This window comes from Anneissia japonica, unplaced genomic scaffold (assembly GCF_011630105.1).
Source record: "Anneissia japonica isolate Jap-2015-1 unplaced genomic scaffold, ASM1163010v1 scaffold2326_len296723_cov167, whole genome shotgun sequence".
Taxonomy (NCBI): Eukaryota; Metazoa; Echinodermata; class Crinoidea; order Comatulida; family Comatulidae; genus Anneissia; species Anneissia japonica.
Window position 1 is genome coordinate 247539 of NW_022697846.1, and position 16367 is coordinate 263905.

At 35.1% G+C, this 16367-nt stretch overlaps 2 protein-coding genes across 2 annotated transcripts in view; one reads left to right on the forward strand and one right to left on the reverse strand.

The window, feature by feature from the left end:
• Window positions 1–3527, forward strand: part of LOC117102365 — a gene marked incomplete in the record, with an annotated part of 38752 nt that extends 35225 nt beyond the window's left edge. Inside the window, 1 exon segment of the mRNA XM_033242627.1 lies at window positions 1317–3527. Coding sequence (XP_033098518.1) covers window positions 1317–1348 — 32 coding nt within the window.
• A 1011-nt stretch (window positions 3528–4538) lies between these two features.
• LOC117102350 lies at window positions 4539–13180 on the reverse strand. The gene is made up of 6 exons (XM_033242612.1): window positions 12981–13180; window positions 12037–12199; window positions 9279–9436; window positions 8538–8596; window positions 6941–7006; window positions 4539–6084 (listed from the first exon to the last, which is right to left on the reverse strand). Exons 1-6 carry the CDS (start codon window positions 12982–12984, stop codon window positions 5926–5928), a joined length of 609 nt encoding a protein of 202 aa, XP_033098503.1. The 5' UTR covers window positions 12985–13180; the 3' UTR covers window positions 4539–5925.
• Window positions 13181–16367: the final 3187 nt, after the last annotated feature.

Consider the following 16367-nt stretch of genomic DNA (forward strand, 5'->3'; position numbering starts at 1 on the left):
ATATATATATATATATATATTATATTGTATTATTATTATTATTATTATTATAATTATTATTATTGTGTCTAAATGAATAAAACCACACTGCCAGTCTATGTAATGGAGTAAATAGTTATTGGCTCAAAAATTCCAAAGTAAAAGACAAAAACAGTATACTTTTATAGTCTTCACAAACCTTCCATTTATATGGTGTCGCTCTCATTTTTGTCTATAGGGGCCCAGAGCCTGCACGTACTCCCTGTCTATGGCACTGAACTGGTACATGTCGCCGTCGGTGCGTATGCTGTAGAAGACCGCTTCTTTTTCGAACAGGCAGATATCGCACCGTTACCAATTGACTCTTACATTCTTGACTTCATGGAAACAGGTAAAACATTTTCTTTCATTTGCCATTAAAATGCTGTTGAGGGAAAGCACTTTGATCAGGATCAGGGCGGATCCAGTAGGGGCACGGGGAATGTGCCCCCCACCCCATTTTGACACTAATTGTTTAAATTTTATTGCATATCAATGTTATGTAGTAAAATAAGAAAAACAAATGCAAATGTTATCCCCACCTTGAAAAATTCTGGATGCGCCCCTGAGGATGATAATTGTGTTGAAATAGGGATGACGATGATGTCGATGACAATGACGTTACTTTTGAGGATGAGGATAGTGATAATGAGGAAGATGACGGTTAAGGATGATAACAATGATGTTGATAAGGATGATGATGAGGACAAGGAAAATGACTCTTAAGACAATGATGAGGATGACGATGAGGATGAGGGAGATGTTGAAATAAGGATGACAATGAAAATGTCAAGGGCAATGATGATGGGAATGGTGATGATGTTATTGAGAATGGGGATAAGGTTGACTGTTAAGGCTGATGACGATAAGGATGATGATGAGGATAACAAGGACAAGGATCGATAATGATGATGGTGTTGAAATAGGGATGACATTGATGAACGAGGATGAGGATGATGTTGAAATAAGGATGATGATGAAAATATCAAGGACGATGATGATAGGAATGATGATGATGTGGATGACAATATTGTTGGGAATGTGGATAAGGATGAAAGTTAAGTCCAAGGTCAATGAGGAGGACAACAATGAGGATGATGAAGGTGTTGATGTGAAAGATGATGAGAATGAGGTGCATGATGATGAGGATAAGGACGATGAGAGTGAGGACAAATGATAATGAGGTTGATGAAAGGCGATAATGAAGACAATAATGATGAGTAGATTGTAATAGATGATGATGATAATAAACAAGATAGTGGTAGTCAGATTAACATCATATATTTTTTCTTATTTAGGCTCCAGCTTTGAAACAGAAAGATGTTCTTAGGATACTACAGTTGGCAGACTTACAAATAATGATGACAAAGAAATTTGTCTGTAGGAAAAACCGTCCAAAATTAATATACAGCTTTTTCACTTCAAATCTATATATTTTGACACAGATATTATTTTGAAAATCTATAAAAAAAAAAATTATTGTGGCAATTGTTTATATAAATTTAATAAATAGAAAATTATATATATTGTATTACTATTGAAATTATAAAAATGCAATACATAATTCACTTGTACAGTGCAGATTCTATGTGTATTTTTGTATTCACTACTACCAAATATATTATTCTTCAATGTAAACAAAATTATGTGGTAGAAATTAAAAATACGAACCTGTTTTTTTCCCTTTTTTTTTTTTTTTGCTTTTTATGATTTGTATAATGATTACTTGTAACTAAGATTAATATCTATAGTATTTCATTCAGATTAAGCTCAAGTGTGGTTATTAAGATGCTTACTTCAGAAACCCCAGGATCTTTAGTTCAATTTCCATAAAAAACGACAGTTTTAATTCACCTAAAACTACCAAATGTTAAATGGCAACATTTTTTAAAAATTCCTTCATCTCATATCCCATTGCTTTTTCTACCCTGTAGTCTTTATCTATTTGTTTTGATCGTTTAGTTTATAAACATAGATATTTATCCAAATTCAATTCTTCCTGAAGTGAAAGCATTTCAGTGCAATGGTAAACTTGAAGGTGGTTCACACAAAGCAACTGATAATCATGCTTGGGAAAAATTTGCTAGGATTACAAGCCAGGTACTGTAACAATATCAGATTTTTGTCTGTTTTACAGATATCTGATGAGACTTTCTTAGTCATAGTTGGGCCCTGTCCAGACTATAAAATTTTATTTGACAACAACATGCAACATGCCTAAATATGGTCATGATGACATCACATCGTCGCCATATATAGGCACATCATGACTATATATGGCCATTTAACTGTTTTTTGTCAAAAAGAAAATTTGATAGTATGGACACAGAGCTTTAGTTATTTGATTGGAATAATGTCTGATGTATTGTTTCATTAAACAATGTAATGTTGTCTGACAAACATCCTTTTCACATTGTTGTTCTTATTCATGTGAAGAGACCATGTGTGATAAACATTAAATACTGAAGCCCTGTGTACACTGGAGGTTTTATGTGGCAAACTTGTGCAATTTTATGATTGGCCATACATGGGCGTGATAATGTCCATACCCATATATGGATTAATCACAGGTATTTGTCACTCAATATTTGACAATGTGAACGGAGCTTAAAGCTGGGTATGCACTGTCAGATTTTTGTATGTCAGACTTTGATATCTGATCACTCAAAATCATGTTGATAACAATGATTGTGTAACTGTAAAGCATGTTCAGACTATACAATTAATGTGGTCATGATGATATCACACCATGACCATATATAGACACATGATGACTATATATGGTCACATAATGACTATATATGGGCACACAACAGTTACATTGTGAAAGAAAATTTGATAGCGTGGATAGAGCTAAAAAAAATGTGACATGCCGTAATATGATCACATGATGACATCACACCATGACCATATATAGACACATGATGACTATATATGGGCATACAGCAGTTGATAGAATTCTAGCTGTAAATGTTTGACCACCTCCAGGTGTAATGGTTAGTGTATCACAGTGCAATAATATTATCATGTGAAATGAAATTACTTGCCTTAATTAAATGCGTTAATTAAAAATTATATTTTTATGACAGTTGTTTGAATTTATATCCCTACTGGTAAAATTATTCTCTTGGCAGTCACTAACCTTATCCATGGTTTTTTCTCATCGTCTATTCTGCTGTTTACATGTATTTGCCAATGTAAATTAAATAATATAATTGAAATAAATAAATAAAATATTTATATACAGTAAACTATATTTAATGTCAAGTATATTTATACGATATTTTCCACAATGCTGCAATACTGTATATTTATTACATAGTAAATTAAGCAAATGCTATTTCATACTTAATGTGTACTTTATATACTTACATGTGCTTATTATATTGTTAATTTATTTTTTTGTGATATTAAATATTTAATTTCTATTATCTTGCCACGAGGGTCTAAATGATCACTTCCTTTAAGATACATCGCCCTCCGAAAATATAATGAATAAAAAATAGTTATCTATAGCTGTCGTTATTAATGTTATATTCATTCAATCATTCGTCCGTTCGTTCATTTATTCAATTAATAATAATAATATTTGAGCATTTATATAGCGCTCTTCACAGTGCTTAAAATGTATGCAACACTGGAAAAAGGAGTTTTAAGAAGAGATTTGAATTGAGAAAGAGTGGGAGTAACGAATAGCAGTGGGAAGTTTGTTCCAGAGAATAATGGCTAAGGCAGCTTAGCTCAGTCGGCTAAACTGGCGGTACCCACTAAAGATCTCATGGTCCCCAGTTCAATTCTTTTCGTTGCTTTCCTTGTGTTTCAGCTGGAGGGCTGAAATGCAAGTTACAATAGCGCACGTGTGTTTGTGAGACGCGCGCGTATTCCTAGCACTGTTCTGATTAGTCAGTTAAGTTTGATTGACACTCCTGAAAGGTCTATTGTCTCCTGGTGCACTGCCCAATCACTACCAGAAGGACTCAACTGGAAATTAGTATTCGGACCTTGTGATTCATAATGCTACGCTAGGTAATAATACATAAAAGCCTTTGGAACAGAAGTTGGTTATTTCAGAATCTTAAAAAATTAAATTTGTTAGCTATTGTCATTATTTTAATTCTTCATTCGTTCATTTATTCATGTATTTTAATTCGTTCAGTTTTAAAAATGCTGCAAAAAAACAAAACAAAAAAACATACAAGAGAGGTTGTCAGCATGTTTGCAATGGACAATCACTCATTCATTCTTTCGTAATAGCTGGTCATCAAGCAGTGGTGTATCTAGGATTCTTGAAATGGAGGCTTATGGGGCACAATGGTGAAGTGGGGGTCCTCGATGATTAGCTAGGTGAGTGGTTGCAAGCTCGCAAAATACGGTGATTTGAGGTGATTTTGAACTACTTGAGCGTGATTTTTTTCAGGCGACTGGGTAGGGGTGCATCCCCTAGATACGCGACTGCATTCAATTATCACGTAATCATTCAATTACAAAAAATAAAAATTATTCATTTATTTGTTTATTTGATCATTTTTTCATTCATTTATAGTCAAGTAATTTATATTTTATTCATTCAATCATTTATTATTTTATTTAATTAAATGTTCCTAAACGTGACCTCAAGATTATAAGAAAAATAAGAAACAAATCAAGTTTTTCACCAAAAAAATACTACCAACCCCTACAAGCCGAGAGAAAGCATTGACCGCCCAAACGACAGACCGACCTCGTTCAAAATTAATTAGATTTTCATTAGATTCCGTTGGGCGTTAATTATTCCTTCAGGGTATTAGCAAAGATGCCCTCGGTGTCACATATTTACAAATAGATATTTGCTTGATAACTTATCTAACACAAAACTAAGGTAAATAGATTCGTCCTATCCCGTCCAAAACCACTTTCGACAAATCTGGGGTCGTGTTTTGAAAATTCTTATGCACTCATATTAAACAAAGCAGGCTTATCTATATACAAAAATAACAAAATTGGTTCAAAATCATAATTACTGTGAACTTTGCCGCCCGCAAATCAAAAACTACCAGTGGTCACTTATCACAAACCGAGGTCCATTCTAAATTGCAAAACTTGGCTTCACGTAGGGGCCAGGCTTGTTTTGATATCCATACTAGCCAATTATGGACAAGCTACTAAACATCGATGATATAAGATTGTTTAATGTAAAGTTTCATCTATTTAAATCCAAATACATGTATAATAATATAATAATAATGCATAAGAATGTATAAAATGCCTAGCCACCAGTGCTAAAACAAAAAATATTTGAAGCAGTCACGATGGTGGTCCAGTGGCGTACCTGAATAGAAACTGGGTAACTCTGCCAACGTATCGTAGCCTTCACTGGGGGATGCAGGTTATCCCTTCATTCGCTGGCGCAACTACGGACTGGGACGGAATTCATAGAGAATATGAAGCATGCACAAAATAAAATTCACAGAAAACATTGAATACCGCATTAAAAAGGATCAAATCTCTTATTTACAGATCTGACTACAAAATGACTTAAATTGATTACCAGCCAATTTAAGGGTCTATGTACAAGAAACGATAGGACATACGTTAACTGACAAAAAAATTCGAAAGCAAATTAATGCTCACTTTAATAAAGGAATTCATTGTATTGTATTCTTATAAAATTCAAATATTCTAAAAGTGATTTAAATAATTGATTCCCTGCCTCTCCTCCCCTTCCACCTACGTCTCCCACTAATCAGCAAACACTTTGTCATGGAATCTATAACTTTATGTAGTCTTTCGATCAAGGAAGTGTTTTGATGTAATTTCCTTCGAAATACATGCAATGTTTTTGTAATCAAATTCTGGAATTTTTACTTGAGCCGAAACCGGATCACTACCAATTACAAAAGCTACTTCTGAAATATCGGTATTATTTCCTCAAAAGTAAGGTGTAGTTGCGAGCCTCTCGGTTGATTTATTCATGGTTAAGTGAAACAATTCCTGTTCCTCCATATTCCGTTTCATTTCGTAGTCTTGTCGCTTCAGACCGTCCCTCAAATGACTGCTATTGGCAGCTAAGCACATTAAGAAGTTCACCTTTAAATATAAATGAAATTAAATAGATTTTTAACGTGGCACTGGTTGTTATTAGATAGATTGTCCCGGTCGACCATCCCATTAGCTTTTTAAAATAGTAGCCCATCCTCAGGTTCCACGAATAGTCTGGTACCGTACTGATTCGTGAGTCTACAGAAATTTGAACATTTCCTCTGATCATGATAATGATGGTGATGATTATGATGGTGGTGGTGGTGTTGATGATGATGATAATGATGATGTTGATGATGATTGTGTTGTTGATGATGATTGTGTTGTCGATGGTGATGGTGATGGTGTTGGTTATGGGAGGGGTGGCGCCAGGATTTGCCCGACGGGGGGTCCGAGGTCCCCGACGGGGGAGCCGGGGTCCCCCGACGAGGTGTCAGGTTTCCCCGACGAAAGCAAAGTGGGCGTGGTCGAGCTTCGATTAAAAGTCTTCGAAAGTGGAAATTTTCGACAATTTAGGGGTTTCAAAGGCTTATATTTAATCGATTTTAGAGTCTACTAATATGTAAAAAATACATAGAATATTTTTTCTCCCCGACGAATTGTGCTTTTTCTCCCCAACGGAGGGGGGGGGGAGCTCTCCCCGACGGGGGGACTCCCCCCCCGCTGGCGCCACCCCTGGGTTATGGTAATATTGGTGGATAGTGGCGATGGTGATGATGGTGAAGAATGATGGTGGATTGTGTGTCAATGATTATGAGGGTGACAGTGATAGTGATGGTGATTATGATGATGATGATGATGATGATGATGATGATGATGATGATGATGATGATGATGATGGTGATGATGATGATACTGATGATGTCGATGTCCACAAAAAAATTCCTACAACCAATCTTCTTACCATTCCAAGGGTTGCTAAGCAAGCTGCCAGGAATGAAACCAACGAAAAGACGTAAGCTTTCTCGGACTGCAATGTGGAAGGTACAGACGTGGCATTGTATTAGTAATGTCATATAACTCATTGAAAGATAATTTAAAACCTCGCTTTTTATCTTTGCCTTATAGAACTTCGTTACAAGTTGCGCTTAATAATTGAAACGGAAATTTCATCCTACTATAGCACCCACGCACAGCCTCCTATATTCTTCAACACAAATCACCCTTTGCATTTTCTTAAATTGTTTTCTAAAACATCATTGTTTGATTACAGTGCAATTTTTATATTACCATCGTTGATGAAAACTACAGTATTCACCCGATTGAATTTGCATATCAATATCTGCCATATAAATCTTACAAGCTTGAAAATTCAAAAATAAAGTTGAATTTATACCGTAGGCCTACTTGGTTGATTTTGTATTATTATTTCAATAATTTATTAGGCGGCTTTCAACTAGAAATTATAAATTTGTCCTCGCCAATTAAGGGATATTTAATTAATAATATTTGTATAGTTATTATATACTTTATAAAAGCATTCATATGGTGGTTACAGGCCTATATACTTTATGATAGCATTCATATATTCTTTATATACGTTGTAATACCATAATATAGTTTTTATACACTACCGTATATAATATCGTTCATATAGTCTTTACTTCATAATTTCTTATCATATTTTTGGAACAGTTGAATTTTTATAGTTTTTGATGATCATTTTTGTCACATATTTAATTATTGTAAGGATAAGAAAGTTATTGGTTGATTCTTTTTTTGTAATTTTTAATGTTTTTTAACTTCAATTTGTATTATATGGTCAAATTGCAATAGAGTAGTATCGTATCGTAAATCATGAACCAGTGATCCCTCACTGGGGCTTCAAAGTGCTGGTAAACGGAGAGGCAATGCTGTTTATTTTTTCAAGGGCCTTGAGAATTTCTTTAAAATGAGCGCTATACGAATCTTATTTTTAATATTAGTACAGTGAGGCCAATAATGGTGTAGGATACGCCTATATCATGTAGGTCAATTCAGGAAATCGTAATGGTACACCATTATGTTAGGATATTAAATTAGGAAATATACGTGACGTCATGAATACATTTTATATTTCCTGTATTGCACAACTTTGTACAACAAGTATTTCTCAAATTCTAAATTCTAAACACCCTTCCAATTAAAGACCACCTTCAATTAAAAACCACCTCCAATTAAAGACCACATTTCTGTAGTCCGATATTAACAAAATAACGTATTATGTTTTTGTTATTCTATAATTAAAGACTAAATCTGCTAAAAGACCACGGAAACCCCGGTCCTAAAAGTGGTATTTAATTGGAGGTATCTGATTTAAAAAGGAACGTCACCAGTTTATCTAGTGTGAAATAATTATTCATAGTCCTAAAGTTTTACTTTAATAAACTATATTCCTAAAAATCTATTTAAAAGGAGCTTTTGTAAAGGCTAATGGTTAAAGCAAACAGTCATTGATGATTTTTACAAATGAATTTTGCAAACCACGCTGAGCCGTCCCTTGAAAATCAATTTATCCTCACCTGTTGACAATACACCAGTAAAGCCTCATCACACACTGTTGATCCAGGTTCGCCTATGCCTACATTTGAAGGAGCAGTCATTTTATTAAAATCAAATGCATTCCCGTGATGATAACCGTAATTTCTATTTAATGACCACATCTTTAATCAATTTAGAATTTGTAATAAAAAAAAACACTGCTCAAACATAAACGTTCACTTCTGGAGATCGTGAATGTACCAAAAAAATGTTGTCTATCATTTTAACTTATTTAATTGTCTCTCCATACAATAAATGAATGTGAAAGTATAGAGCGTTTAAACAAGGACACTAAATCACTTTCGAAATTCCCAATATAAGCTATTTTAGTCTTAGCCTCTGTGCTGTGTTGTAATTTATTGTTTATTTGATCAGGGGGTTTTAGAGGATACCAACATGTTGGGCTCTCGGCCAGTGTTGTCCTCTCGTCACACCTGGCCATTTTCTGATGTGTGATTTTGTGCCGAATATATTACATATAAATAAATAGATATATAAGTGGCAACTTGATAAAGTGTATACAGCTATGGATTTAGCAATGAGAAAATTCTGGTTGAGGTTCTCATATAAATACTCAGGTCTTATCGTCATAATCTATTATCGTCATAATCATCAGCAGCAGCATCAATTATTATTATTATTATTATTATTATTATTATTATTATTATTATTATTATTATTATTATTATTATTATTATTATTATTAATAGCAAGTTACTTACCATACCACGTCAGGTTTAGACAAGCGCCGGGACTGACTTCATCATTGCTTTCATTAATAATGCCATCACTGTAACAATATTCCGTTGTCATTTTCATGAATATGGTGGGAATGACAAAACTGCAAGTTATGAACAGCCATACGAGCATCATGAAGTATTATTACGATTAACCTTTGGCTATTGCAGCTTAGCAACCGCTGACTTTGATTATTTTGCTTCACAATTATGTGAGAAAAAGCAGGATGTAAACTCCTTGGATACTTGTGTACTTGCGCAGTCTGCTTCTCAGGTCAGGTTGTTACTTCATAGCTCGTAAATAAAAGTTTGTAGTGCCAAGTGGCAGCACCTGTTATCCGAGTGTTGAACAATCTTAAGGAGGCTATAACTTTTATGAGCCTCTTTTCAAGCATAGACTTAATTCAGGAAAATATATGAGAATTATTTGAATATGTGCAAGAAAATATTACAATTCGAGTTTACATTTTATACTATGTTTAACATTGTAAACCCCACTGAATTGAAAAAAATTAAGTTTCAATAAATATGATAATTAAAATACATGATCTGCGATCATTTCATCTCATGATGTTGGGGGCTCCATGGCTGATGTGATGATGATGACGATCGATGATGATTACAATGATGACTATACAATGATGTGGTTGATTCACACCGTTACGTTAAGCTAATTATTCTACCTGCACTCCTGTACCAATAAGCAAACAAAATCGGATGGGTGATGGGTCTGCACTTCGTGTATTTAATCATGTTATACTATCCATACCGAATCATCAGTCAACCATAAATGGATCAGATACCAGTAAATATGATAATTAAAATAAATGATCTGCGATCATTTCATCTCATGATGTTGGTGGCTCCATGGCTGATGTGATGATGATGACGATCGATGATGATTACAATGATGACTATACAATGATGTGGTTGATTCACACCGTTACGTTAAGCTAATTATTCTACCTGCACTCCTGTACCAATAAGCAAACTAAATCGGATGGGTGATGGGTCTGCACTTCGTGTATTTAATCATGTTATACTATCCATACCGAATCATCAGTCAACCATAAATGGATCAGATACCAGTAACCCAAGGAGAACTACTTCCGAAACAACAGCTGAGGTTTACATTCCTACACGAATATTAAAAATTTTACGAATACGACAATCATATCTAATAACATTTAAAAACAAAATATAGGCTCAAACAACATCATAACCCCACCCCCAACCACCACCATCATCGTCGTCGTCGTTCTTTGTTATTACCCTGCCATCATCAATCATAATCCTAATAATCATTGGTCCTATGACGACCAGCATCGTCATCATTACCACCGCCAACTATTATTATTGCTTGAAGATTTGGAGGGTAACTACAATCTGTAGGCCTAAATGATTATCGAGTAAATAGTTCTAAAATATAGTTGCCTTATTGAGAATATCTGGATGTTACGTAGTTTGCTTTCCATCAGAGAATGGTTCCGAAAAGAGTAAAATGAAAATTAAGCCTATGTGCATAATGTGTATGGTTGGAGTTGAATGATTGATTGATTGATTGACAGCTACGGGAGCCATATTTGTAGTCAATTCCGATATCTCGAAGGAGTTTAATTTACCGCCAAGCTTGACACATTACAGCAGATATTGTCCAGCCAATTTTAACACCCAGCTCCGCTAATGGTAGCTGGTCAACAGCAGACACCACTTTTCACATACCACCCAGTGATGGTCATTAGCCTACAGTAGGCCTATTCTCTTTTAAGAACCATGCTTGATGTACTGCAAGAATTCATTATTAGTTCAATAAGAAGCCTGTACTGGACTGCCAGTGAAAGTTTCTACAATATGCCTATATCCAATTTTCAACGCAATTTACTCACTACGATTTGGTAAGAAAACAATGCTGGTATTGTTTACTCAACAGATTTCCATCAATCATTATTCAATATTATAAACAATGGAAGGAACGTTACGCAAATATAATATGAATCAATATGAATAATTATAGAACAAACGTGACGATTATTGATTTCATGATTCGTTTAAATGAGGCGTCGTCATATAAGACGGGTAAATACAATGCTTAGCTGATTGATAATGCAAATTATAAGCTTCACAGCAGTGGGAGTGGCGACTTTCGTTAATTGTGGTCAACGGTCAATGGCTACGTAGGCCTTCTTGGGTACACAGTACAAAGTCATTACTGTATACTAACGTTAATATCAGATATATTGTATGCACTACACAACAGACTCAATACTGCTGCTGCTGATGATGAGGATGATGATGGATGATGATGATAATGGTGGTGATGATGATGATGATGATGATGATGATGATGATGATGATGATGATGATGATGATGTTGATGATGATGATGATGATTGATGATGATGATGTTGATGATGATGATGAGTATTGTTATGAGGATGGTGGTAATGGCGGTGGTGGTAATGGTGGTGATATGATGATCGTGTTGTGATGTAATTATTTCATTGTCGTTTAGGCATATTATTTATAATCATTCAATTAATAATTACAATTGATTTTTATTTTGTATCATAAATTAATATTGCCATTGTCTTTGTTAATTATAATCTTTATTTTCATCGTCATTAACATTCATTATTATAAATAAATAACTTGGCAAATAAAACGCGTTTACCAAAATGAAATGATTAGTAGGCATATAAGTACCACCATATAACATTGATTATAATAACATGACGTTACTTACAACGTATCCATATCTTCTTTTATCGATGTTTGATCAAACATCTCTTCAGTTTCCGAGATCCCGACCAAGGAAGCACCAGTAAAAAATCCAATTCCCGTACATAAGAGGACAGTAGCAAACATCGATCCATATGGAACGCGTGAACTGCAATCATCACAATTAACTTTACAGGAAGAAAATTATCAAACTTATTACCGAAAGTATCTAAAACATATTTTTAACCAGATGTACAGTATATGTGTATTTATGTCGTTTTTAATTTATGTATTTTGACCAAACATTGACAATACATAAGTAGAATATCGTAGGCCTACTGACGATGCTAAGAAGTAGACGTAGTAGCGAAACTGTACACAAAACAGTAAGCATGTTCGTAAAGGACTACAGAATATAGAATATGAAAAGTAGTAGTTTGATCAAAATGTCATAGTTCAAACATACGGAAGAAAATAAAAAAATCTATTTTCTTCCTCCATGGTTCAAATACATCAGCTACCTCTAAAAATGTATTTTAAATGCAAAGATTTCATTCAAATAGAAGTATGCAGATAATTTGTTTATTTTACAATCAATACAATAACATAGGGATATAAATATCATAAAAATTAAGAAAACTTTTTTTAAGAATCGACATTTTTTTCAATAAAACCTACTATTAGTCCAAGTACTACTGTAATTGATGTAGTTTTACTTTTAAATTTACCAGAGATACCGTATGCTATAAACATTAACACGCGTCTTTCAAAATATCCCGTACATTTTTTTAACGAGAGAACTTAGTCTTAAGTATTAAACAAGATGTATGCATAGAGACTGGCGTAGTTCAAGTTACAAGTTCTTGGAAATATGAAACAATACAAATATTTGATTAACTTTATCATCATAAAAATAATTACACTACGATTGATTGATGTGAAAATCGCTAATAATGCGATTCAACTTACCCATTTTGCTGTCCGTGTTCCCCTAAGTAAATCCAAAATAATGTGCACGCGGTTTTAACTAAAATTTAGGCTATAAAATCAAATTTCTCCAATACATCGAATTTCAATGGATTCTGGTAGCCTTGAGTAGTTTCTCAACTCAACAGCCCAAATGTTGCGTTCGTGTTTACTCTTCCAGTCCTGATCGTATAGTGTACCGTCGCGATAACCAGTTGTACGGAGTCACCAATATGCTAGATATGATGGAACGTGCCGAAGCCGGTATAGAGGGCGACAAATAATAAATAACGTATAACGTAACGTAGCCTATACTGGTATAACTGGATATGTATATTTTTAAATAATTATACTACATAGTTTAAAGAACGGCCTAACCAAGACAGTACCTATCCAGAATTTTTTTAACAGCAGCAACATAATTGGATGGCTCACTGCATAAGGCAATGGCCGGCGGATTTAGGGGTTGGGACCGGGCCGGCCCATACCCCTTCTTTTGGAAAGCCAAAAAAGAAAAAAAAAAAGAAAAAAAAAGGAAAAATTACCGTATCGCCCAAAAAGGACTCAGATGTTATTTTCGGAAATCTAGAAAACACAAATTTCGCGGGGGCATGCCCCTGGACCCCTAACGGTGAAGTTATCTCGATCTGCCGCACTTTCTGCCCCTTTCTCCCTGTCTCTTATACCCCCCCACTTTCATCTCTGGATCCGCACCTGTAAGGAGAGGAAATGATAACATTTGCAATATCCTCACATTCCACATCACATACCGAATAAAGGTCCTGTTTCAACCATGACGATAACGATCAATGATAAAAAGCTAAAAAGCAATTTTCATGTAGGCCTAGAAAATAAAAGAAATAGGGCCTACGAGAATTTTTCTCACTGGCTCGATTCGATAACGATTTATCGTGTATACGCTAAAAAATTACAAATCAAATCAAATGACGTCATAATCATGGGAAAACGATAAAATATTTTTACTACGATTTTATCCTTTTCGCCCTGGACCCCCCGATAGCGCCGCCCCTGGATATGAGCAAAATTGACCAAAAGTCGTCACGCATGTAAGATTCGTCTCTATGAGCTTTAATAAAAAAATCTAGAGGATAAGCCACCAGGATTCCACAATAAGTACCGTAAAGGAAAGCCGCCCGAAAACCTCAATCTCTTAACCATGGTTCTGCCACTTCGGATTCTCGGCGGTGGCTTTGTCGACAAGAGGCTGGGCATGTCCGACGGGGGAAGGGGGTTTGAACTAAGGGACCGAATACTAATAGAGGCCTCGGTCAGAGTCCCGGAATAAAGAAGAGTTTCTACCGTATGGCTTATGGCGCAAATTGTGCTTACAGGCGACAATAGAGATTTCAGTCAAAATAACGGTCCCTTCCTGCTCCATCCCCTCGGCGTCACAACTTCTCGATTGCAACTCACGCCAAAACACCCCCTACAAAAACCTCCTTACAATTATCATATTGTCCCAGTGACAGATGGTGGGCAGCCGGTTTCGCCTCCCCGCAACCCCCTAAATTAAAAAAAAAAAAAACAACAAATGAAGATAAAAGAACCATTATAGGCCTATTCAAATTTTAATTCTGAGAGTGCCGTCTCCGTGTATCTAGATGTGCCATAATCATAAATTTTCTTTACCTAGCCCCAACCATGGCGCGGCTGAGACCGTCCATCAGTGAAAGTCTCTCCCTGGGGGCCCTCTATTTCACAATTCCTCGTCCGCCATTGATATATGATCGTCGTTAAAACAGAATTTAGAATACAATGACAAACATGATTAACAAACGAGCACATCTAAAATCCTATAATGCAATTGGTTAACGGGACCCAAGAACGGACTCTAGTGTCAGGAACGAATAGGCCCCCGGCCCAGCGTACGCTACTGATCCCACTACCCATCTTCTTTTCTCTGTTTTCATTTTAAACAATGTGGGAACGCATCGTATTTAGTTAGGTTTTGAAATTCTATTGACGTAATGCCTTTGACTCCTTGCTCGAGTCTCGTCAAAGCAAGAAAGAAGCGAGGCCTATGTAGTTTGCTTGTGACTTTTGGCGTCAAAATCATATCAATTTTATTTTTTTAATGAAATGTACCACAGACAGTAAAGAGTATTCCACTTAAATACTAGTCAATTTTAACGATCTGTAAAATACACTTTTGAAGATATAGATCGAATAGAAGAAGACGCTAATTCATGCATGATATCCAGATGCAAATGAATATAGATCCGATGGTAGCCAATATGTATGTAGCAAAGATACTAGGAATACAAGTTAGAGTTCTCCACACAAAAAAAGTGTTCCACCGTGTTACACCGAAATGCATGGTGGGAATACGAAAAATGGGACGCCCCCTACAGCTGGATCTAAAAAAGCTTGTGCCAAACTTTCGTTACCAAGTCGTCTCGTATTTTATTATCAATTCTCAACAAAGATACTAGATATAAAAACAAACTGGAATAGACACCCAGACAGTGACATCGGCGAATACATAACCTCCTTGGTGGCGGTAGAAATCGTTGCTATTATCCAAATAATACACAAAACAATTAAAGCATAATCATGAATCAGTAAAGAATAAAACAACAATACAGCGCAGAATCGCATGGCCGGACGCACTATAAGATTTATATATATATAAAATTGTATAAGCGCCACGGCCTACGTGATGTTGTAGCATTTAAACGTAGGCAGTGGCTATTGTTTTACCAGTAATGAAATTCTTAATCCTTGATTGGATGTTATTTTATGTAAAGATTGGATTATAACAATAATATCCAATCATAATCCGTTTAAGATTGATGTGCAATAGCCCCTGCCTTGCATTATTAGGCTTCATTGTATTGTAATTTCCGTTTAACTGTCCGTGGATTGTATTGCTTTATTGTTGATCCAAAAGCGTAGTTTTCAAATAAAGGTATTATTAAATAATAATTATGACTGTTCCCTGGCCTTTGCAATAAACGGCACGAGTAGGAACACGTACTCCCCAGCACTTTGTGCCATTTTTCAAAATAAAGAGTACTCCTCATGTTAACTATTATTACTTCAGATACATTTCCTTATTTATATTGCTATTATAGGAGCGTTTTTCAAAAACCAAAAGGTCCACTGATTAATCTCAGATAAGATAGTATAATCAGGGAACAATGAAATTGTAATTTCCCTGGTATAATACATACTCTAAGTATCGAAATGCACGCCATCGTGTCGGGATTCAATATTCGACATTAATTATATCTTCATAATTGGCGTGCATTTCGATGATTGAAGTATGTATTAGCTTAATAGTATGGAGTTTCTCTTATTATTAAGCAAGTTAATTCAAGTTCTATATAAATGAATAATGCACATTAATTAATTCCATATTTGTCTTGT

Excerpts from the sequence above, each read along its gene's own strand:
- LOC117102350 (XM_033242612.1), bottom strand. Across the intron at positions 9,437-12,036 it reads AAAGAAGATATGGATACGTT|ATACTTCATGATGCTCGTAT; the intron begins GTAAGTAACGTC and ends TTAATCGTAATA. Across the intron at positions 6,085-6,940 it reads GCTTAGCAACCCTTGGAATG|GTGAACTTCTTAATGTGCTT; the intron begins GTAAGAAGATTG and ends TTATATTTAAAG.